This window comes from Protopterus annectens, chromosome 13.part0 (genome assembly GCF_019279795.1).
Source record: "Protopterus annectens isolate FY-2018-M chromosome 13.part0, PAN1.0, whole genome shotgun sequence".
Lineage (NCBI taxonomy): Eukaryota > Metazoa > Chordata > Ceratodontiformes > Protopteridae > Protopterus > Protopterus annectens.
The window spans coordinates 590,953,962-590,980,227 of NC_056747.1; the positions used below are offsets into that span (position 1 = coordinate 590,953,962).

Here is a 26,266-nt window from a genome sequence, read left to right on the forward strand (position 1 = left end):
ATACATAAGCTAGTCTGTGCATGAAGGCTACAGAAGCTATGGCTCATTAAACCAGAAGTATGAAAAAGATACGGAACATGATACTTGTCCACAAAGTACTGACAAAAGACTGTTAGAACATGGATACAAAGGATGGGGAGAGGGAGAAGAACATATCAGATACTAATAGAAGGGAAAAAAATCTTAGCTTTGCCATAATGGAACGTTACTTTACAGAAAGGATGGCGGGTATATTGAAAAGATTGCTGATATGCACGATATTTGTGACTCAGCAGAGTTTTTCAAGAGGGCAAATTAGAAACTTTTTTTCCCTTTCAATTTTTCGATAAAGAGAAGATACATAATAAGATTATTATTTTATCAATATGAATCCTCACATTCTTTCATACATAGTTCTAATATTGAGTGTTGTGAGTGAGAAACGCCATCTCACATAACGAAATGAATATAAGATTTTTCTCTCCATTTTACTGACTAAGTATTACAGAATGCAGTTTATGCTATATAGCTTTAAGTAAATTGATGATTCAAGAATTAAATGGCGTAATTAATTGATTAATTAATTAAATACTTCTGTTGCTAGATATATAAGGCATGGATTACTACAATATTTTAAATCTGTCTGAAGAAGCGTGCATTGGAAGCACGCGAAAGCGCTCATTCCTTTGGATTTTATATGAAATAAAAGTTTTAACGTCGTTCGTGGTGGTGGTCTACCTTCTTTACTTGATACCATGGAGGTAGATGATGCAATTCAACAAAACTGTAACAAGTCTTGTGCAGGTTATTTCTTTTTCTCTGTAATGGCAGAATTAAGACAGATTGCACTGTTTTCTGTACTTTCTGGACTTTAAGTGAATTCTGAATATCTATACTCAGTCTTCTGAGTATCTAAACTGACCTCTGAATATTTAAACTGCTAGACACTTGAAACGACTTCTGTACTCAATCTCTTGAGTATCTGAACTGAACTTCTGTTCTCAATCTTCTGAATATTTGAACTGCTGGACCTTTAAACTGACTCCCGTACTCAGTATCCTGAGTATCCAACTGAACTTCTATACTCAAACTTCTGAGTATTTGAAATGAACCTAATTGACTTCTGTCTAAAGCATATCTCTTATAATGCTAAAACCCTGTAAAATTCCTACATGCCTCTTTAACCTTGACTACTAAGCCTTTGCCATCTAAACAAATTTTTGTACCAAGAGTCCTGTGCACTGTTAGCACATTTCATCGTTATCAGTGCTTTGGCCTGAAGCTTATTTCACTGAGCTCATTTGTATCTTTCACTGAAATATCCCTTTGTATTTAAACTGCATTTCCTAAAACTGCATGTAAAATGTGAAATATAAAATGAAGACATAGGCCTGATTTAATGTGGCTTCATTTCTGGGCCTATGTAAAAAGAATACTGTATTTATCTAGGATTTATTTTGGTAAAAGTATATTTATATGAACCCTAGTCTCACAATATCTGTGTATTTATCTATCTGTCTATCTACAAACTCAATAGGGCACAAAAAGACAGATTTAGTATTAGAAGCTCTTTCTAGATTAACATAATTCACATCTTTCTATGCCTGGACAACAGCTATTCTTGATGACATCATCCAAATAGATATTGTCTACTTTGGATTTTGACAAAATATTTCACATTGTGTCTCTTTACAAAAATGTATACTAATTAAGCTCAAGGAATTAAGATTGTCAAAATATTGTTCATTCTTGTAGATAAGTGATTTGACTGGAGGACACCAAATGTAGGCAAGAAAGTTGCTGTGTCAGCATGGAAATGTAGCGCTGTGGTCAGTACTTCAGCACTTAGTCCAGGTATATTCAATGTGTTCATGTTTGGATATTTATCTGGGCATGAAGAGCATGACAACCTCATGGCAGACAACTGTGAAATATGGGCAATGGAATTTCTATTACTTGATGGGATGACTTTGTATGTAAGCTTAAGCTGGAGCTTTTCTCCCTGGGCCTCCACTGAAAATGGGTACTGTGCTAGTCAGACCATCCCAGTAAACAAATGTAAAAAAAAAAAAAAGAAAATGTAGGAAAATGTAGGAAGAAGCCAAGGAAAGGGCCATATGAAATTGCAGAGATGGATATAAGGATGACACTTAAGGTTCGGTGCAGAAAATGCATATAGAAAAGCAGTACTATTTGTGTGTGTGTAGTGGGGTTGGTGTGGATGTAAAACTCAACAAGAATGACCAGGAATCATATACACAGAGCATGGCTGAAGTCAGTGGGATGTGCAGCAGCATAGACACACTCTCGAGACAAAAATGCATTGCAGATTTCAAAATCTTTTCCTGGCATTCAGCATCATCTTTTTCCTCTCTTGACTCATCTGGTGTTGTGGTAGTACTGACTACTGTTTTCCGTTTATTAAATCTTGTTAGAATTTGCCTATGGTAAAGAAAAATTTTTTTGGCACCTTTTTAGATCTCATGCAATCTCAGTCTATTAACCTTGCAGCATTTATATCTAAGAGGTTCTTATTTACCAGAACCCAAAGCCATATGTTGAATTACTTCCCTGACAGCTTTATTTTCTCTTTTTGTCTACATTATGTCCTATTACACATTTTACTGCCTTCCATGTTTACTAATTTGAATAACAGACCTCTAAACTTATCACTCAATTCAAGCACCTACTGGTAGTTTGTTTTACAGGGACTTGGCTAAGCTAGAATAAGGTTTATCCAGTCCGTTCAGCCTATATATGCTTGAGCTCACTCAGCTTCCCTACCCTACCCCCAAATTCTGCCCACCCCCACTACAGCTACATTTATAGCTAACCATTAACCACACCTCTTACCTACTTAACCAATAACAACTATTTTAAACTATCTCATCACAAACCCCTACCTCAGGGACAATCACATCATATTACAGTGACATCTTTATATCTCCACCTTCTAGACCTACAACATCATACTACAGTGAACTCCCATTTTAATCCCTCCCTATAGACCTACACCATCCCTTTATCTTTGTATACCATCTTATTCTACACTAATATCAGTAACTATGTTACTCCTGCACACATCAATCCTTAGCTTACTTATATTATCTTAATATATTTCCTCCTACCACAATCTGTACATCACAAGTAACTACTCTCTACCAAATCCAGTCACCATTTCACCCCACACCAGTCTTACTAACATTGTCATATCAGCACACCTCTATAAAAGCTCCAAAACTGAACTCTTATTATTTAGATGCACACATAAATATAACACCAAATGTAGTCTGTAAATACACTAGAATTATACCCCAAATCTCACACCTATTTCTCTTTAAATTAACACAACTTAAAATAAGTGGGGGAATAGATCTCAATCCAGGCCCTCAAGCCTAACAACACACAGCCCCTTCACTACACATCACAGTCCCACATAACTTCAATACTCCAACACACAATAGCTCTAACCTCCTAATAATAGACATGAATTTAATAGGCATCCTAAATAAAATTCAGGAATTTCATGCAACCTTCACCATATACTCTCCAGATTTAGTAATCTTAACTGAAGCCTGGCACAAACTCCACATAAAGGATACAGAAATCCTAACACAGGGCTATAACACACACAGACTTGACAAGACACAAAAGCATGCTGGTGGCAGAGTCAAAATGTACAAAGATACACTCAGACTGGAATGCCTTGTCAACAAACCCTCAGATCTCTTAAATTCAAAAATTCTAATCTCCCATCTCCAACTATACTCCAAAAAAATACAGTAATTATAGAAACTTATATCACCCTCAGATAACAACCTTTCCATAACTGAAAACCTTCTCTGTTGGTCAGCTTCCATATTTAATCATAAAAAATATCATAATGGGGGATTTCAATCTGGACTGGCACACTTGCTCCTCAGAAAATCCTTCAAACTTTTTTAACCTGTGTAGTTTCTCTCAAATAATTACCTCCCCAACCAGAATAGACCAAAATAACACCAAGCACTCAATCCTAGACTGGATATTAACAAATAGGCCTTCTCTGTCACCACTCTGGTTGTGTCCCTGACAGTCTTAGTGATCATCTACACACATACCTACCAAGGCACCATTATATTTACATGTCTGCAACAAAAGGAACTTCTCCCCCCAACTTTTCAAATCCCTGCTACTACAATGCAACTGGTCTCCACTAAAACACCTATACCTACTCAGCAGTTCAACACTTTCCTCAATATCCTGAATAAACCTGCACCCCTTAGGAAGATCTATGTGAAATCCATGTAAAATCAAAAAGCCTACCATGATTAACTAAGGATACCATGCAAATCCTCAAACAGAGGGATTGAGCATGGTCTCAATATCAAGAGTCCAAATACCAAGCCATGCTAGCCACCTATCTGCAGTTAAGAAATCTACCCAAAAATGATCCGAGAATGTCAAAAAGCTACAATATAGCACAATCTAAGAAAAACACCAAAACAACCCCCCAACATTTTAGTGAGCTATAACAACTCTTTAAACCTGGTCAATCCACAACTCCATCACGTACCACCTCAAGTTCCTCAGATAGCATTACTTCCCACATTAACTCACACTTCACAGACTCCATACTATCCCTTGTAAAAAAATGACATCAATACTTTCCTAACAGTTGCTACAAGATCAATACATAGCCTCAATTCTTTTTATGTCAGTCCAATTCAGACTAGCACTATTACAAAACTTCTCAATAAATTAAAGCCCACATCTCTTGCTGCTGACCTACTCCCTAATGAATTTCTCAGATCAGCAACAGATGCCATGTTCTAATCAATCGGTCAGTTTCTGAGCAATACATCTCTAAACTCTGGACAATTTCTTATATCATCCCCTTGCACAAAGGTGGTTCCTCAACTGATTTCTCAAACTACAGACCAATTGGTATATTCTCTCCACTAACCAACATTCTTGAAAAATGCATATACAAGCAACTCCTTGAATATCTACTAATAACCTTCTCTCTAATACCCAGCATGGCTTCAGCTCCAAAACAGTACCACAACTGCTCTAATAAGTTTTACCAATACCATCAATCAGCTCAGAAACAATAGCCAACTAGTCTTTTCTATTTTCTTAGACATGTCAAAGACATTTGACACATTATCCCACCCAAAACTACTAAATGAACTAGCATCCTTAAAACTTACCTATCCAGACATATCTTGGTTTCACAGCTGCTTATCAGACTGCTAGCAAGCAGTCAAGTGGCAAAACTAACTCTCTCCCGTACTACTCATCACAGTTGTTGTCCCACAAGGCTCAATCCTAGGTTCACTGCTTTTTACCATATTTACTAAAAAACTCTGCACTGCCACCCACCAAGCCACCATCATACAATATGCTGACAACTCCTCCTTTATATGCTCAGCTCCTTCCCTTCCTGAACTACTAAAAAAAAAACAAATCCTTCCTAGACATCAAAGTATCTCTTTGACTACCAACTAATACTTAATCCAAACAAAACAAAACTAATGCTCTTCTCTAATATCAAGTCACATGATCACCTTCCCCCTTTAACATGTTCTCATCTAATAAAACCAAAATTGAACCAGATGAACACACCAAACTTCTTGGGGCCACAATTTATAACTGCCTAAAATTTGATAAACATGTAGTGCAGACCACCAAAAAGGTTCACATCAGGTCTTACCTTTTCAGCCCCACCAGACATGCCATAGCCAGGACACACTTACTTTCCACTCTTCTATATGCACCTCTCATTTTAACAAACCTCAGAAAATCTAACTTAAACAAATTAGAGGCTTGTTACAATAAAATAGCCAAATTTGCTGCAAGCCACCCTTATAGATCACATCACTGTTCTGCTCTAAGTGAACTAAACTGGATTGAACTGCCCTGTCTACTATCCCTGAAACAATTAACTATTGTCTACTCCATCTTTCACCAACCCAAAAATCACCCAGTACTCAAAGACTTAGTTCAACCTTACACTAACTGTAGAACACTAAGATCCTCTGACATACTCCTACTAAAAGTCACCAAGACCAACAATAGCTTAGGGAATTCTCTGTTCTTTAACCAGATATCCAAAAAGATGTAGTTCCATTCCTCAAAACATACTAAACACTTCTAATACCTCCAAATGTAAGTTTAAGCTGCTCTTCAGGGATCACCTTACTAACAATTTGCTATGCACCTGTACTATTTCTTGGCGAATGCACTTCATCTCCCCAGCACTAAACCCCCACTATATTAGACTTCTGTTTCCTTTTCCCTACAGCCTTTTCTACTTCCTACTTCCAGTCTCCTCTATAGTCTCCTTTCTTATAATTATTATATTAAAAACAGCTAGTGTTGTGATAAGTTATTGTATTATAAACAATCTTTTGACTATTGTATACAATTTCTGCTGTATATTGTTTAATCTCAGAAGATTCCCACATGACATGTTGCATGTATGCTTCTTATTCTATCTTGAACATTACATAACACTTGATGTTAAGTTTAGCAGCCAACTATGTATTGTTAACTCTGTATTGTTAGTTGATGATCAGTTAATAGCCAGCTCTGTATATGTTAAAATTCTGTAAAATCTTTGTGCTGGAGCTTTTCTCCACTGAAAAAGGTCTTCTGGCCCAGTCGGACACTCCCAGTAAACAAAAGTAAAATAAAATAAAGAAATAAAAATAAATAATTATCATTCTTTTAGGCTATGCACACACCCAAAAATGAGTACTTTGTCCAGTGTTTGAATTTTTATCAGGACAAAGACACAGCAGCAATAGAAAGGACCTAGAGAAAGGCAACAAGGGTTAGGTAAAAAGATACATAAGCTAGTCTGTGCGTGAAGGCTACAGAAGCTATGGCTCATTAAACCAGAAGTATGAAAAAGATACGGAACATGATACTTGTCCACAAAGTACTGACAAAAGAATGTTAGAACATGGATACAAAGGATGGGGAGAGGGAGAAGAACATATCAGATACTAATAGAAGGGAAAAAAAATCTTAGCTTTGCCATAATGAAATGTTACTTTACAGAAAGGATGGTGGGTATATTGAAAAGATTGCTGGTATGCACGATATTTGTGACTCAGCAGAGTTTTTCAAGAGGGCATAGAACTGCTGCATAAAAGGGAAAAAATGAGATAGTTTTAAGTTGTCAGCTGCAAAACTATGCAGACTAGGAAGGTAAGATGTCTCCTTCTACCAATGAAGATATATAATGCACTGTAATTTTCTGAAACTTTTCACACAGTAAGTTAAATACCAAGAACCTTACCTGTCAGATTCACATGGTATCTGATAGTTCATTATATGCATTAAATTCAGTGAGTCATAATGTTCAGTACATTATTGTATATTTCATTTGTCCCAACATTCTCTATGGTAAATATGTTCTATCTCATAAAACTGTAAATGCGATTACTTTCTGCAGTAAAATCCACCAGTCACAAACATTTTTTATAGCGTATGCATGGAGGTTGTAGGAGTTGAACACATGGATCCATAATGTTCAAAGGTTAGCACTTTAACCACAGTGCCATAACATCAGCTACTTAGTTAGCTGTGTTTAAAGAAAAGGACATATTTTGATAGTGGCCATATATTTATTAGTTTTGTTGACGAATTATCTGACTAGATATGCTGAAGGTGTCTGTTCTTTATTGGTATTAAATATGCTTTTTTCTTGATGTTATCTATGAATGAGATTATTACTGGCATAAAAGTATACAGTTATATGAGTAACAAGCAATTAATTTAATTCTCAATAAAGAACTTGGAATTAGTAATTGTACTTTGTCTTCTGAAAAGGTGACATTCCATTTCCGTACCATGAAGTGTGATGAAGATCGTACTGAGATTGACGACAGCAAGAAGGTTGGCAAGCCTATGGAAATAATTATAGGAAACATGTTTAAACTGGAGATTTGGGAAATTTTACTGAAATCCATGAGAATTGGGGAAGTGGCAGAATTTCGCTGCGATGTCATTGTAAGCACATCTTTTGAAAGTCATTGTTTTTGAGAAAGGAATGCAACGTGTTATGGTATTTTATATTGCATCTTATATATCTTTTCATTCAAAATAAGTCTTTTTGGGCACTTACTATCCCACCTGCAGGGTTATACTTTTGCTATCTGCACTACTAGTAATATTCAGATGGTGCAAATTATAAAATCACCAGGAAACCATCAGCAGGACTATAATAACTTTAAGATGTTGTCAGCAGTCGAGTTCTATGTAAAGATTATCCATCAGCTGTATACATATAAAACTTATCTCTGTGCTCCAGCATTCAGTTTGGAACAACATCTGATTAAACAATACTGTGGGTTTCTTTGCTTAACAGTATTTGAAGATGCTTTTGAATTCTTATAATTAAAATGCAGTGCACATGTTTTTTGTGCTATGTGACCTTAAGCAGTGTCTGCGGATTGCTAATTCTAGAAGCTCTTATCAGTTTGTCATGCTAGTGGGTGCTGTAGGGAAAAGCAATAATGAACAGTGTAGACCTTCGGTAGAAAGTCAATCAATCGGTTCCTCCTAAAGTAGCAATTCATGTAATGGTTTTATTATGATCCTGATTGCATGTCATTTCTCAACCACTCTGTGTGGGTCCCATATATTTGTCACAGTTACACCTTTCACTCAGATTGCAGTACTGAATATGTAATTATGGAACACACAAATTAATGTATGACAAGTGTAAGAACTTGGGATTTGAACATCTGTCACCTGAAATTCTATCTGGATCTTTTTGTCATTTGTATCATTAATTCAACTGCATCTTGGGCTTGCTCTAAGGTAATTGGTTGTTTTTTTTTTTTTGCTGCACAGCACAGAAGTTATAGAAAAAATGACTTTGCAGAAGAGTTTATCATGTGTGTAACACATACAGAAAGTAGGAAATAATAATAATGCCTTATCTTAAACATTGTGTGCATTCTCATATTTTATTATATATTCACCATTTTTCTATCTGCTGTTTTACAGTTCATACCATAACCCTGAATACGTACTAAATCCTATTAACTGAAGGTCCAGTCCTAAAATGCCTTTACATTGGAAATTAATTTGTACTATGTGTGGCATTGCAATGCATATTTTTATACACAATTATTTATTTATTTATTTATTCATATGTTAATATTTGCCATTTGGACAGGAACACTAACAACAACTCATCATTTACATACTTAGTCTGGTCTGCAGGGAGTCAGTATAAGTTACAAATCAGGAAGCATGCCAAATTAGTATATATTTAAGAAAAAAGTGATAGGTGATAAATTCTGTCACATACAGATGTGCAGTTCACCAAACTGACTTGTAGAAAGAGAATTTGTAGCCATTAGGTAATAGTCTAAGGTTAAAATTAATGCTCTCAGTGCTGTTACTGTGTGTGTGTGTGTGTGTGTGTGTGTGTGTGTGTGCCTGTGTCAATTAAATGTTGAGTACAGGCGACCAGATTCACAAATATCCTATTATAATGAGTACCAGGAATAGGAGGGGGTGTTTTACTGGCATATATTTATGGAGTGCCATGGTGGTACAGCGGTAGCATTGTTACCTCAGAGCAAGAGGTTCTCCCGTTCAATTCTCGGCTTGGCTTGGGTATGCCTTCTGTGTGGAGTCTGCATGTCCTCCCCGCGGTTGGGTAGCATTCGAAAAACATGCGTGCGTGAATGGGCATGCCTTCTTTGAAGGTTGGGTGTCGAGCTGGCACCTCGGCGTTTCGTAACAAATCTACTGCCAATCATTAGCAGACCGGAATTCTGCTGTGGCGACCCCTTATCAGGAAAAAGCCGAAAAAAACCCAACAACAACAACATATGTAGTATTCATGGGCAGACTAACATTTCTGTCAAAATGTGCTGAGTGCCAGAAATTAGGTGCTAGGAGAGATGGAGTACTGTTGTAAGGTAGGGCAAACAGCATTGCAGAACATATGCCTCAAAAAAATGTAGGATGACTGGCTCCAGGATAGTGGGTGAAGGGTCTTCAAAGCTTTAGTTCAGTTTGTACTTGAAGTGTTGTGTGATGAGGGCACACTGTATTGAGGAAAGTGTTATCTGGCAGCATATAGTACATGCATTGTTAGAAATACATGTTTATAATGGGGAAAAGGAAATACACTTTATACACTGCATATGCAAAGTTACTTACCAGTGTGTGTATGTGTGTGTGTGTGTGTGTGTGTGTGTGTGTGTGTGTGTGTGTGTGTGTGTGTGTGTGTGTGTGTGTGTGTGTGTGTGTGTGTGTGTGTGTGTGTGTGTGTGTGTGTGTGTGTGTGTGTGTGTGTGTGTGTGTGTGTGTGTGTGTGTGTGTATGTCTGTGTGTGTGTGTGAGAAATAGAGAGAGAGAGAGAGAGAGAGAGAGAGAGAGAAAGAGAGTGAGAGAGAGCATACATTTATTTATTTTATTTGAACATTTGTTTACTGGGAAAGTCCGAGTGGGACAGAAGCAATTTTCAGCAGTGGGCCAGGAAAAAATGATCCAGATGCATGTCTTTGGAATACATGTGCTGGATGGCTGTTTTAATACAGTTGCACTAGTAACTGTGCTGCAGCTGAAGCAAAGTAGCTTCTGTTATTTAATGCAGTTTTGTAAGTGCATCGCAGCAGCTTCATTGAGTTCCTTTAGTACTGTTAGCCATCCTTTGTGCTTCATGTGCATAGGTACTGTATACCAGCTGACTGCTTGGTGCACATTCATTTATCACTTCTGCATCCTTGCTGTGTTGTTGTCTCTGAATCATATGCAGAGACAGTTCTGTGTATTTTTCTTGCAGTAACCCTGCACAATGTCTATCATGCATGTGAATCACCTGCTGACTCAAGGAGGAGCTGAGCAGTCTGGAAATGCATTATAATTGCAACAATATACTTAACCACGCATTAGGTAGAGATACAGTACAACATCAATTTAGAAAAGACTAGAAGTTCTTAAAAACTGCATGCAATATATTGCGCTTTTGCTTATTGATATTTATCGTTTACCGAAGCAGCACAATATATACCCCCAAATTACCTTTTTGCCCAGTATGGTAAGCTAGTAAACATAAACATAAGTAATAAATAAGTCAAATACAGACAGTGTGATTTTTGCCACATATGAGAAAAATGGTTTACTATCAAAATGAAAGTGGCAACACTTTTTGTTAATAATACTGACAAATAATCATGAATTAAAAAAACTGTTTTAACTAAATGTAGAAAATAACTAATGTGAAGTGTCGATATTTGATATTTTTGAAATACAAGTGATTGCTTTCATCTTTGTTTTTGTCCTAATATTCGCAGTTTTTTTGCTATAACAATCGCGTTTTGGAAAATCCTTTTTACTTTCCACCAGTACTTGTATTTCAATCTCACTTAACTTTGCTAGTAACATTCTTACATTATTCTACATTTATATGTAGTGCTCAATAGATAATTTTCTTTAATATTTTTTCGTTTTCACTTGCCTGTGTCATCTAAAAACCAGTTTGTGTTATCCTTGTTATTACGTGTTAATGTGCTTTCTAATTCTGATCACTGTGATCAGTGTTGACATTCGTTAAAATAACATGCCACATTCCATTGACTCACTTTTAATTAACGGCTGCTATGTGAAGTCGTCATCTCAAGGTGACAACATACTAGAATGCACAGTACTAATTCTATAAATCCGCGTGCAGGTAACTCTTCTCCATGAGATAATAGACATGTGAAAATAAATTCTTTATCAATTGAATGACGTCTTTTGGGTGAGGGAGACAACATAGAAATCTACTTTTTAAGTCTTCCACATGTTTTTTTTCCAACTGTATAGCATGTAAAACATCTAAAATATATAGTCTTTGTTTACCCAATAAGCTTCACAAATGTCTGTGCCATCCTTCAATAGCATTCTGGCTACATGGATAACATAAATTGCAGGTATCCTTCTGACTCCAAAAGCTTACTTCAAAAAGTGGAGGTATTCTTTCGGATGTAGCACTACATATGCCATACTGTCTTGGTTTGCCAAGAATGTAATTTTCTTTTAGAAAAACACATAATGTTTTACCAACATCAAGCATTTCAGTTTCTATATCTGCAAATGTAGATCCTAGGCAATCAGATGACACAAAAGCTAATGCAGGAGTCTTTTTACAAAGCATTGCAAATTGGGTATTACTTCCAAACTCTGATACCAAATGTAACTTTTGTATCTGTCTCCAAATAATTTGACAAATATGGCAGCACCACTTTTTTGCTAGACTATTGGGTGAATTACGCTTAATGCTATTAACAGCTCCTTTTTCAAAATCACTTAAAACCATGTGTGGTTTTAACTGTCAACTGAAACTGGAAAACAGCAGCCATACACAATTCCAAAACATGTCATAACTATCCTCTGATTTAGAAGGCAAGATACCATACACTACTGGGATAATTTTTCAATTCACTTTTTCTTGTAAGCAACAATGGATACTGTAGATTTGTTTGCATTCTGTGGTACTTATAGGGAATGTGCCCTCTACAAGAATGAATTCAGCAAAACACATCATCCATAAATTTCCCTCAGTAGTAATTATAACATTATTAGGACTTGAAATGTATAAACCTGTGTATTCAATTATAAATTGACCAATCTTTATAAGAAGCATTTCAACTTTCAAGTCTTTCAATGAATGTACATCGGAGAACATCTGCTTCCTTCTCTTCTGTGTTATTCTAGTAATGGTCTCTTTAAGGGCTGTAGTATTTGGTAGTATATTCACAATATATGCTGAGGTACTTGAAAGCTCTTCTGACACTATTTTACAAAAGTATTCAGCTGAATTTTCCACATGTCTTTTAATTTTTTTCGCAAACTTTAAAAACCTCCACTTTCACTGGATCTGGTGCATGAAAATGACCCGAACTTTTTTCAAATGTTTCCCCATTAACAACTACCTCAGTAATACATCATCCTTTAAACTTACCTTTACGTTTCCTTGTACAACACCAGTAATTCCTATACTCAGTACTCCTTTCCAAATAATACTGATATCTGTCCACACATAACAGCTTTCTTGCTTTTTGGGACATCACAGTTCCATACACATTTCCAATTGTACCAGGAATGAAATCCACAAACTCCGAATCCATTGTCTAATTCTTTATCTCCCTTGCAAGCTCAACACTGCACAAATTACAAAGGAAACTTTACCTTAACAACAATATATATTACAAAACACATGTATTTCACCAAGTAAAGTTTTGTACAAATCCAGCTGCAATTTGACCTACTTGATCATTCATCAATGAGTGAAACTTCGTTATCGCCATCTGTTTGCACCTATGTAGATTCAAACAGGTGTTATAACGTTGGTTAGCCATTAGCCAATGGGATTCTATGATTAACACTATGTTGAATGTAGAACCTTGAATACTTACTGGTTATCGGTTATTTAATTGCCGACAACTTTCAATTTACCAACACAGGTTATACAGCAAAGCAAAATAAATTAAGAACAGGTGCATTTCCTTATTTTGATAGAAAACTGATAAATAAATATGAATGTTTAGGTATCTGTTATCTTTTTTCTTCAATGTTGTGTTAATATACATAGACTGTATAACCCAGATATTCATTTTATAACTGAAGTAATAGTTTCTTCTTGATATAGCATGTAAAGATATGGGTGAAGGCTGCCAACCTAGCCAGATAGAATTTTGGAGATAATTCTGTCATCTGTAAATATTAATGTAAACCACAGGCTTGTTGTCTTAAATGGAAAAAAAATGCTGTTATATGTGGAACTGCAAAAAAATGTAACAACAGTGAACTCTGCTGTAAGGAAGCTAAGTCAAACATTTTATGACTGTCTTAGATCTTTAAAGTTGGCTCCAGCCTGTCTAGAGGAAGACATTCTTTCTATTGTTTTAACCAAGAGTTAAATTGCTAGATTTAAACATGCAAATGTATTTTTATTGCTCTGCTTCCTGACCAGCTGCAAGATAACAAAAGGAGATGTTAAGAATATAAATGTAGTTTCTGTTAGCCTGGGAGCCCAGGGAAGTGTGAAAAATTATGTAATGTGAACCAGGAATGTGATTTTAAAAACAGAGAGAATCAGAAAACATTTAGCATTTTTGTCTTGACCATCCAAGTCAACACTGTTTTGCTCTATATGCACATTTATCTTAGACTTATGTTTTCTCTTAGAAATAGCTAGAAACTAGAAATATTAGACTAAGTGTTTTTTTGTGATGTCAGAACTGTACTACTGAATTTTTTAAGTATTTCTCTTTGATCTATGAACTCTTGACTAGCACTGTGTAGTAAAAAGTATTGTCTTGTGTTTTTAGTATTTATTATTAAATATTTTTAAACCTTTCAACTGTGGCTGTTTTGTGTAGAGATAATTTAAGCTCTAGAGTACATTATGTATATAGTGATCCTGTACCAAGTCACTCTAATAAGCCTTGACTGTTTAGTCACACTTACCAGTTGGATAATAATATTGCACAGTAATAATTGGACACCCTTTTAAGGGCCTTTGAGTAGCTGGTAAATATTAGCTGGGTGGTGGCAGTGATTTCTACCGTATAGTCTGGGAAAAAGGGGAACAGCTGGAGAACCTGTGCCAGCCTTCCCCAGGAGTGTCTGTGTGGTTGTATAACCTCTGATCAAAGTGTGTGTGTGTGTGTGTGTGTGTGTGTGTGTGTGTGTGTGTGTGTGTGCGTGTGTGTGTGTGTGTCAGCTACTTGGGCAGGAACATGAAGCACTGGTTGGACAGAGAGGGTGCTGAAGGTTTTAACTTGCCCACCCGGCTGAGATCTGGACCCTCTAGCTGTGCCAGTGGGGAGTCTTATTGGAGACCTGGAGAGCAAGGGAGTGACCAGCCTCGGACTGACTGTGATCTCTGTGTGCTCTTTAGGAAAATTGCATTTTACTGTGTATATTTGTTATCCTTTCATCCTATATGAGACACCCCTCACTGGTGTTAGTGGTGAGGATTGAGGCTCCTTGATTGCTGGGCCAGGGCACAGGCATCACATAGCATTTTCTAATACATGCTCTTTCCAAAAAGCAAGTATGTTTTTATTTCATGGCTACAGTCATCAAGCTATGGCAAATTTAGATATGATGTTAAAGAGAAAGGATACCACATTATTAAGAAATGCCCATATAGTCAAAACTTTTTTTCCCTAGTAATAACATATGGCTGTGAGTATTTGACTTAAGGAAAGGTACACACCAGAACATTGATGCTTTTTAACTGTGTTGTTAGGTGAAAACTTTGAGAATTCCATTGACTGTAAGAAGATCAAACTAATCAACACTTAAGGAAATAAATCCAGAGTGTTCATTGAAAGGCCAGATAATAAAACTAAAATGCAAATACTTTGGCCACATAACGTGAAGAGAGGATTTATCAGAGAAGACACTAATACTGGAAAGGAATTAAGGCAAAAGAATACAGGAGTGGCAGACTTTAAGGTGGAAGGAAGGCATTACTGAAAGCAATGAATACAGATTTAAAAGAACCTAAAAGAGAAGTTATTGACAGGCAGGCCTGGAGTGCTAAAGTCCTTAACATCACTAAGATTAGTGCCCTTGTAAAGTGGCCACTATGATGGGTCAGTAGCTGTATACTTGATAGCTGCATTGTCCTTTATTGAACATATTAGTTACTCCAGAGACGTCACTGGAGTAGATGAACTAGGTAACCCATTGAACCTTGTAGCAGCAGGAGATAAACAGATGCTAGTTTATGTTACTGCCATGTTTAAATAGATGCTAGTATATGTTACTGTCATTTTTAAATAGATGCTAGTATATATTACTGCTATGTTTAAATAGATGGTAGGATATGTTACTGCCATGTTTAAACAGATGATAATGTATGTTACTGCCATGTTTAAATAGATGATAATATATGTTACTGCCATGTTTAAATACATGCTAGATTATGTTACTACCATGTTTCTCTTTTAATTTAACTCCTCTTGTTGCATTCAATGAGCAGAAGCATAACTTCTGGTGTTGACGTTACTCAGTAATACAAATCCAGGAAAATAAACAATGCTGTTAGACATGCAGCTATACTTATATAGGCTACAAACTCTGTATCAGAATACTGCTGGTGTATTTAATTAAGAGGAAGCCAGTACAACATCAACACATTTCAAAGTACATTTACATTGACATGGATAAGTATTCTATGCTCCAAAATAAGTCTTCCTAAAAAGTAAAAAGTAAAAGATAGGTCCACCAGAGTTTGTTTGTTCCTAAAAAGTAATCAAATCAAATTTCTTACCCAGCTGCAGACAAAATTAGAGATAAAGATAAGTGTGATACCATAGCAGTAGTTTTAGAGAAATGTGTAAACATTATATTTGGCTTATCTAGCATGATTTAATAGTTTAGATAGAAAACCTGAACGTACATTAATATCTGTATGACGTTTAGCAGGGAAACAATATCTGTATAAGGCTTTGCAGGAAGACTTCTTATTACAAAAATTATTCATTATTTCTTGTGGCTGGACTCTATTAATTAATCCAGTGACTGAATTTCACTTTGGAAAAACAAATATTGCCATGTTCTAACAGCCCAAAGAGCTATGATATTACAGACCACTCCTAAGGAATGTGTAATCTTACCTCATGACTTGGAAGTTTCTTAGCACTGTTATGCGTATTAGCCATTAATACACAAGTGTAAGATGGTCATTTTGTGCAAAGGCTTCTGTCTCAGAGCTACAGGGTCCAGTCTAGTCTCTATTCACTGTCTATGTAGTGATCACATAGTCTAAGTTTGTTCGCTTGGACTCATCTGGGTTCGTTATCTTCCTCCCAAAAACATGGTGGTTGACTGATTGCATTTATTTGCATCCTTGTGACCTGGCTGTTGCTAAAAAGGTCCATGAAGGACTGGATCATTGTGTGGTTGACATATAAATAGTAATAATGAGGTTATGATGCATGTTAAAGCATTTAAGTTAAAAATCCTTATTCCTTAGTAAGCATTATCTCAGATTTTTAGCTGCTGCACCTTAGTGTGCTGACGGATATCGTATAGTTTGCAGCAGTGAATAAGGGCTGGCATCCTTCCTTGCTTCAATACTGATGTAGACATTAAATGATACATGTAATAGTGTGCTTAAAACCTGGCTGTTTTATTTACCAGTTAGATTATCTGCATCATTTTACATCTGTTTAACTTTCATTTCTTCATAAACATAAATAGTTGTTGCATAAAAATGTAAACATCTAATTGGCAATTAGTTCTACATGTCCAAGATTAATCATACGGCTTGTAAGGTTCTGTAGGTAAATAGTCTAAACCTCTTTAGTGTTCCCTGTTATAAGAAGCAGGAACATTCATTTCTATTTATGAAGGATTACCTTGACATAATCGATGATATTCACTTGCCTTTTTTGTTACCAACCAATAGAGACAATTGCCTTACAAAAGTGATCATTATAGAGTTGCATTTTGCATAAACACACAGCATTATGGAGATGCATTTTGCATAAACAATCTGTAAAGAAATATAGAATTGTCAAGGCCAAATGCACACATACTATCAAATTACTATGACTCTGATGTCTTGTGGCATATAGCATTATGGTGACAAATATCATAACTAATGAACTATAAAAAGAAAAAAAAAAACAATAAATGATCAATCTGTTTCATATCATGAAATAGAGTATATTTTGTTTTTTTCAGGTATGGCTTAAGATGGCTGCAAGTATATACTACAATAAATATTCCCAAACCAGCCCTATAAATGGGTCCTAAATTAATCTTGTGCTAAGAAAGTGAAGGTTAGCTATGAACCGGCAAGCACCATAACAAGAAAGTAGGAAAGGATCTGTGATCGCTGGTATAAATTACAAGCAAGGCAGAAGTCAGTAGTCAGAAATATAGTAAAAATGGGATGAAACTGAATGAACGGGTACATAAAAATAGAAGATTAAGTCCGATATGTGTTAAAGTTATTTTGTAGTAATACTATAGCAGTTTCTTCACTGATTTTTTTTTTTTTACTTTTCTAAAATAGAGGCTTTATAATGCTAAATGTGGCAGTAGTAAGACACACAACTATTCCATGTGGCCAGAAGATGGTTCCAGTGAGCACAGTTTGCTAAATCTGGTGAAGAGTAGATATTTTGCTCTGAGAGCACCACAAACTAATTTTTTTGTATTTTTCTTTTATTTGAAATATGAAGAACTTGCATTTGATTATATTAATATAGTAGAGTTGTGAGGACAGCAGTATTTTTCTTGTGGTGCAGGGTTTTTACCTTTTTCATAAAAACTGATACCTAGTTTTCTTTAATGTTAGTTTTCAACAGCAGTTTTCTTTAACTTTCATTCATATAACATAATTTGGTGAATTGGTATTCTACAAACTATGCTACCTCTAGGAAATGCAACAAAACTTGGGTAAATGTTGCTGTTGATTGGCAAATTAGGTCATCAATATCAGATCTACTGTCAAAACTCACATTGAGATGCCTACAACACTGGTGGTCATATATGTCTGCCTTAGATTTTTAAATTATATTTTCTCCCTTTCTTGCCATTGTCACGCACACACACACACACACACACACACACACACACACACACACACACACACACACACACACACACACTGAGATGACTGCAATATTTTGCCAAATGCTAGAGCATGTTTCCCTGTACCTGTGTACCACCATGATTGCAAGTGCTCCTTAGCAGGTTATAGTGCTTTATGACATTCTGCTGTAAATTTGCAACTACCAAGCTAACTCCCAACTGTTACTAATTTTGGAAGCTTTCTGTCACTCCATCTCTAGAACCTATGCCTGCTCATACTTAGGTTTCCTAAGTTGAACTTAGGGATTTACTTCTCTATGTCATGGAGTCATGAAGTAGTATTCATGTTAATTAGGTGATATTAGGCCAGGACACCAGGTATGTTCCTCCACTGCATTGCATTCATGGTAGGGGATAGTACCAGAATGGAAGAAGACATGCAGGTAGAGGAATAGGTCAAGAAGTTAAAGAAGTGGAAAAAGAAGGAGTACAGATTACACAAGCATTAATGCCCAACAGAGTGAGTGTTAATGTGTAAATAATGCATACTCAGGGTTTTTCTGAGGCCTCAAGCTGCAGGCACTCTATATAGGAGGTGTGCTATTAATGTGTAAAAGTGAATTATTTCAAATGTACTGCTTTTACTGGGGAATTTTGGAAACAGAATGGGAAAAGAAGGCTAGTGAAGGGAATAAAAGAACATTTTTAAAGTAAGGATGATGGTTTGTGGGAAAGAAAAGAAAAGAATTATTGCAAAACCATTGAGGGAGACTATGGGAGGAGCGTAAAGAAAAGTCCAAAAGTTTGTATATGGAATATGTAGAATACTTTGAAATAATTAAGAAAGAGAATCTAAAGATTTGGTGAATGGATCTCGTGAGTTATTATATAAGGACGGTGAGAAGATATGGGGTAGGAAGTGACTGCATGAGTTAAGACTGTAGTAACACAATTTTATGGAAACAAAAGTTAATAGTGAAAGGTAGAAAGGGAGAAATCCTTTTTTCGAATTACTAAATAGAAAGGAATCATCGATGGTGGAGTTGAGAAGTAGAGAAGGGAAGAAGTATAATAAAAATAAATATTTGTTTGGGAATATTTAGACAAAGCATTCGGAATAAACAATAAGGTAAGAAGAGTAAAGGGAAGTTATAAAGCAAAGGTACTGACAGAAGGGAAGAGAAGAGTTAGAAGGAATGTAATTGAAATTTAATAAACAAGATCTCGATATACTGTTTAAAGTAATAAATAGTTCAGTTTCAGGGACAGATGCTATTGGATCTGACATTAATTATGAAAGATGAGGCTTAAGTCATTTTCTTATAAGTACTTAATGAATGGTATAGTGTAGAAAAAGAAGATGGAAGGGTGGTACAGACAGTGGTAAAGTAGATATGGAAAGACAAGAATATGGTACAATCTGATAACTGGAAGCCAATAGCCAAGAGTAACACAAACTGTAAACTAGTGAAGTCCTATGATTGGGGTATTTTCTGCTTTAATAAAAAACTGACTTAGTGAAATTAATAATAAATTAGAAGTAGGTGAGATGTGTGTGTGAGGGAAGTGTATGTATTTCTGATGTTTCTGTATGCTAATGATATACTATTGGTTTTAAAAGAACAGTCTATAGGGGGTACAGCATCACTGTTTTACAGAAAGTTTAGGGCACTTTGTTTATATAAGGACAAATACAAAGGAAATAGAGATATGGTATTTGTAGGAGGAATTTACTTTCAGAAAATGAAAGTGATGGTATAAGTAGTTAAATGTGGATGAAAAGATGAAAAATGCATGTTAATAGATGGAAAAACTGGCAGAAATAATTAACATGTGGAAGGTATTTATAATAGCTTTTTTATAAGAATGCAAATTGCTCCTGTAATACTCCTGGCTAGTTTCTCATGCCTTCGATCAAATGTTTTCTATTCTGCTATCTTCTTATCTTACTTCTACCAAATGAAAATGCCACGTTTTTTAGTTATATATCTAATGAGTTTCATATTACTGTCTGTAGTAAAGCTTAAGAAGTGTAATGTTTTCTGTTTTACATTCACTTTTTTATAAATTGTGATTGTTGGCAACTGTCTAACTTTTTTGTATATTGTTTGTAAATCTTTTAAAATTGTTTGTAATATTTTTGTACTATTGTTATTTAGCTTACTTGCCTGGGTCTCTGCTAAAAACGGGTTACTTGCCCAGCCGGACTCTACCCAGTTAACAAACAAAAAATCAATAAATAGATAAATAAATACATGCATTTACTTATATAATCCTGGATTATTTATTTGACTGGTGAGATTAATCTGTATTTCTAGAACAGCAGATATTGGAACTCATATCTTCATTTTTGTGGGACAAGACTGAATGCTTTTAAAAGAGGAATAACTTGTAATGAAGGGAAGATATTCAGATTGTGGTTGATTTATCTTGCAGTATTTTTTTGTTTGTTTCTTGTATTTATTTTCTATTTTGAAATACAAATAACACTAATTGAAGACATTAATGAGTAAAAAACGTTGGTGCTGCGGTAGCGTTGTCGCTTCACAGTAAGACACTGTCAGGTTCGATTCTCAGCTAGAGCGTCTTCTGCATGGAGACATGCGTGAATGAGTGTACCTTTGTTGAAGGTTATGCATCAGGCCTGGCAAGCTGGTACGTAAAAATCAACTGCCAATCATTAGCGGACCAGAGTTCCGCTGTGGCGACCCCTAAGCGTGAAAAGCCGAAAGACACAAACAAGACACAAAATGAGTAAAAAAAATGAGAATAAATCTCATATTATAAACATTAAGAAAATATAGGTCAGTGAAAGACAAGTGAACATCAAAGGAAGGTAAATGTTAAATATGGGAGCTAAAAGTTCAGGAAATAGAACAAAGTAGGCTGAAATGGAATAAACGGATTATGGAACAATACTAATTTGTTTATAAACAGGAAGGAATAGACAAAGAATAAAACTAAGAATATCTAAAAGAAAGGAGAGGTTTATGGATGTAAGTGAATTGGGTAACTTTATCCAGAGCTATACTTATAGCAAAAAGTTGCTTATGAAGACAGACATGAAATGTAAACAAGCGTAAGAAAAAAATCTGTTTAGTACAAGGATCTGTGGTGGAAGAAGAATGTTAAACCATGTGTATTGGGAGGTCAATGTCAGAAGCTCAAGTTTTCAGAAACTCGAAATTCACATTGTCATGAAGATATGATTGAGTTTCTGAGACCTTGAAAATGAAAAAAACAACAAAAATTTATTTTTTTCTACATTTTTGCAAGGGGGAAAGCCCACCTGTGTCCCCCAACTCCTGCATTTTATATATATATATATATATATATATATATATATATATATATATATATATATATATACCAACTCCAAGATTGCACCACAATGGGAAAAGGGATAAAGTCAATGATCTGCACTGTACCACAATCTCTATTCAAAAGCTTTGAGTTTTCACAAACTCAGTCTTATCATCTCAACAATATGAATTTTGAGTTTCTGAAAACTTGAGCTTCTGATATGGACCCATACTGGAATGCATGTAAACAAAGGATTTTTGAGGATCCTGTAGAAAAGAAGCATTAAATGATACATTAGGGTAGATTTAGATGTGATACTTCATAGGCATAATTACTAGTTTAAGTTGAGAAGAAGAAAAACAATACAATGTCAGTTGTATGTGTTTTTTATAGAATAGTAGAGGAAGGCAAATGATATTTAACAGGAAACTGGGAAATGCAGTAAATCAGGCAGTATTTTATTTTAGTCATGAAAGAATGGTTGAGACAAGTAATGAGAGATTAAATGATATAAATGATGTAGCAAAATAAGCACTTGTACAGATGTGTATATGAAAAAGTGTGTGTGTGTGTGTGTGTGTGTTTGCGTGCATGTGTGTACATATGTGTGTATTTTATATATATATATATATATATATATATATATATATATATATATATATATAATATGAGATTTTGAAAATTTTCAAATAGTGTATATAATTATCTAAATTTCAGAAAATTACATTTACAGTTGTATACCCCAGCTGGAATACCTAGGAAGTAGTGTTATGTAAGCAGCAAGTAATGAGAAGGCCAGGTGTAAATAGATGTGTGATGATCAGATTGGTGGTACTACAGTAGTCTAGTGTGTGGAGAACTTATTAACTTTTACAACTTGTTGCTATATGTATTTCATCAAATAAAAATGGGCTGTGGTCTACTATAATTGAAAGAATTGAAAATAATACAATGTCAGTAGAAGCAGTTTAGTTTTCAGAAGATTTAGATTAAGCATTACAACTCAGAACTTCTCAAACATGTTCTAGTGCACTTTCATTAAGTTTGACCTTCTTGGTGGGAATTGCAGTGTTTGTTGAATTGCTGTCAGCTGTTTCTACTTCTGTATATAGATAGATGGAGTCCTCTAGTGTTTGCAAACTTCAGGTAGCATTTACAGATGCCATAGAGCCTGAACTGGGACTGTAGGCAGTGAGATAAGCATCTATTGATTTTGGGTTATTTGATCAGTAGAGAATTTTGCTGTGTTTTTGCTTTTTACAACTGGGGTTTCCAATGGACAGATATAGGTTCTGTACTAGATTATTCATCCTTAGGTGTAAGAATTCCCCAGTTTAAAGCTATAGTGCATTTCTCATCTGAAATCATATACCATCTCAGTTTTCAAACTGAATAGGTACCACAGACTGTTTAATATAACTTTAAAAAATAGGAAAAAAGTGCATGATTGTTCTCATTTTCTGTGAATGCTTTGCCTTTGATTCAAAGAAGATCCAAATTGGGTGTCACTTCCTATGAATTAGATATTTGAGCTTAACTGTCTAAGTATTCTACTTTAGTAAAACCATTGCAAAATTGTGCAGGTAAGCTGAGGATTTGAACTGGTGGGTTGGGAAGTGCTAATGTGTGTTTGCTAAAGAAGGTTACTCAAGGTACACAGATATTCAGTTGTTTGTTGAGGGGAACTGTTGCATCTTGTACAGTAGAGAGTCAATTAGAATGTCAATTATCTGAAACATCAATTATCTGAATACAGCCTTCCAAAGATTTCAGGAAGGGAAAAGGCATAATGTCTGAATATGTAAACATTATACATATTGGCTTGTGCGTGTTTTTTGTGTTTGTAGGCCGCTCATGTGTGGAAAATATTATTCATTGTCCATTGGAATCTCTGAATGGTTGAAAAGTGTATTTCCTGCATGCAGAAAAAACAATATTTTAGAAGTTTTTATCTGGTTCAATGTGTGTTTGATTATCCAAACAGTTTGATTATCAGATCTACCCTTGGTCCCAATTAGTTCAGATAACTGACTCTCAACTGTAATATAATGCGACTTAAAAAAATATTCTTTTGTGGTTAAGCAGCCTAAAAATGTTTCTTATGTAATCAATTTTTGACATATCAAAAGAGAGTGTCCCAGTCTAATATACTGTGAATGTTGTCAGGAAGGACATAATAACGATAAATGTGAAAATTCTTGTGAGAGAGAAATATAAAAGAGTTGTGGTGGCAATCACTGAAGAGTATGTGGTTTAGGCAGACTGGAAGATGCTGACAGTCTTGTAACCTTGGTAGAGATAACATTATGCTATGGTAATGTGTTTATAAAGACATCTGCTAAAGTAGTTGAGAAAGCAGTAAACAAAGTGAAACTCATCATGTCTTCTATTCTTTGCTTTAGTTGTGGCATGCAAGGGCATACTGCTAAAATTTGTAGTAGGGAAACTAAAGTAAAAACTCCCATGCAAACAACCAAAGAATTGGTGGAGGGGGGTGTTGAGTGAGGCACTGGTATGTGATCAAGTTACAACCAGGTTGGTTGAGACTGTATTCAGTTACCACAAAGGTGATGAAATGCCTAGTAGATGGCCAAAGTAGATTGCAGAGTACTAAAGGGACTACTACACTCTACCCATAGCTCTCAACTACTATGCTTTGTGCATAATACTATGCTTTTATCCTTAGATTAAACCTTGCTCCTCCTAAATTATGATGCTTCTCAAAGTCAAACCTGTGCATGAGCCCATACTTTATTAAATACAGAAACTAACCCATACACTACCACTAACAGTGTAGGGTCTCGGATATAATGACCGTCTATTGTGAAAAATAAGAAAGTGCTCCTCTTTCTGACACTCTGCTATGATTTTAAATGCCAGTGCTATGATTTTAATGCTAGGAAGGTTGAGAGGTATGACTCTAGCCACATGATTACTTTAGTAAAAACACAGTCCATCTTTAAGAAAAAAACCCACTCACCAAAATCTATTGTGGCTGTATGTATCTCTGGGGAGAAAGAATATTAACTGGCTACAGAATTGGAGCAGCAGCACCTGTTTGGTAAAGTCGACCACTCAGAAGCTGTGGTTTTCTATCTCACACATGATGTAAACATTAGAAAAAACTTAACATTTTTCAAGCATATCTAGAAAACAGTGGGAAGGGAATAACAATAATGAAGCTGGTATAGCCCATAGAGTAGAATAAAAACTGAGGGAGCTCACTTGTATGCAAGATAAAGACAACACCGTGAGCTTGGAGCCATCTGAAAACAAAGGGTATGTAAGGAACAGGGTAAAACCAGAGGACCCTGAGCAGAGATATATTTGTCTACAGATGGGTGGGCCCCTACCCCTTTATTACAGAGAAGCCCAGTGGTGATATAGAGTAATGAACACAAAGAGAAGATTAAAGGTCTCAAGATCTCAATCTAGGGTTGAGACCAGAGGGCAAGGTGTATGGAGATGAAGAACTACAAGTCAGATTGCAGAGTCAGGTGAGGAGGTTATTAAAATGAATTGATTGGAGCATGGAATGAGCTACCTTTTCACAAGGAAGAGTAAGGCAGAGAAATTCCTGTATCTGACTTACTGGGAGAGGAGGCAGAGGCTTCTATCTCCCAGGACACAGAGGTGAAGATGATCCCATTCTGTCCAGCCTCCAAATAGGGTGATTAAGCTTTAGAAAGGCCCAGTGGGAGGACAAGATACTGAGGCATACCAGGGAAAATATATTCAGAATAGTGTTCCTCATTGGACCTTCAACAGCTTATTCCTACTTCAAAATGTAGAAAAAAATGGTTTATGAGGTAGCCAATAAGAGAAAAGAGAGAGAGAGAGAGAGAGAGAAAGAGAAGGTTGATATGATAGTTATTGGTGCCTAAGCCATTTAGGCAAACAGTCATAAAAGTGGCCCATAGTCATGTAATAGGTAGTCTCTTATGCATGGATAAAACTAATGAAAGTGTCCCAGCCATGTTTTATTGACCAGATGTCCTAAAGGAGATTTAGCATTATTGTGTTGTTGCAAGTGTTGCAAGTGTCAAATGACAGCCCCTAACACAGGTTTCAGGAATTTTTAACGTCTGATATTTACAACCAAGGTTCCCTTTGAAAGAATTTTTATAGATATAATGGGGTAATGGGATAGGTCCTATGGTGGACATCAGTATATTTTGGTGGTGCTTCCTTGTTCTATTCAGTTCCCTGAAGGTATTCCCTTTCAGAAGGCTCCAGAATGAAGGCTAACATCAAAGCAGTTGTAAGTGAATTGGTTACTATTTTCCCTTGTATGTATACTGAAAGAGATGTTAATGGACTGAGGTACACCTTTGCAACAGGTTCCAAATAAAATAACTGATAGGCACAGTTTATTGTTCCCATGTATGTCTTGGAATAGCCACAGTTTATTGCTTCCATGGATGTCTTG

The 26,266-nt window shown here is 35.7% G+C and overlaps 1 protein-coding gene across 1 annotated transcript in view; it reads left to right on the forward strand.

Moving 5' to 3' along the window:
- The window catches only part of AIPL1 (aryl hydrocarbon receptor interacting protein like 1), a 269,924-nt gene that overhangs the window by 40,258 nt on the left and 203,400 nt on the right, over positions 1-26,266 (forward strand). Inside the window, exon 2 of the mRNA XM_044054870.1 lies at positions 7,801-7,980. Coding sequence (XP_043910805.1) covers positions 7,801-7,980 — 180 coding nt within the window. The remainder of the gene's footprint in view (positions 1-7,800; positions 7,981-26,266) is intronic.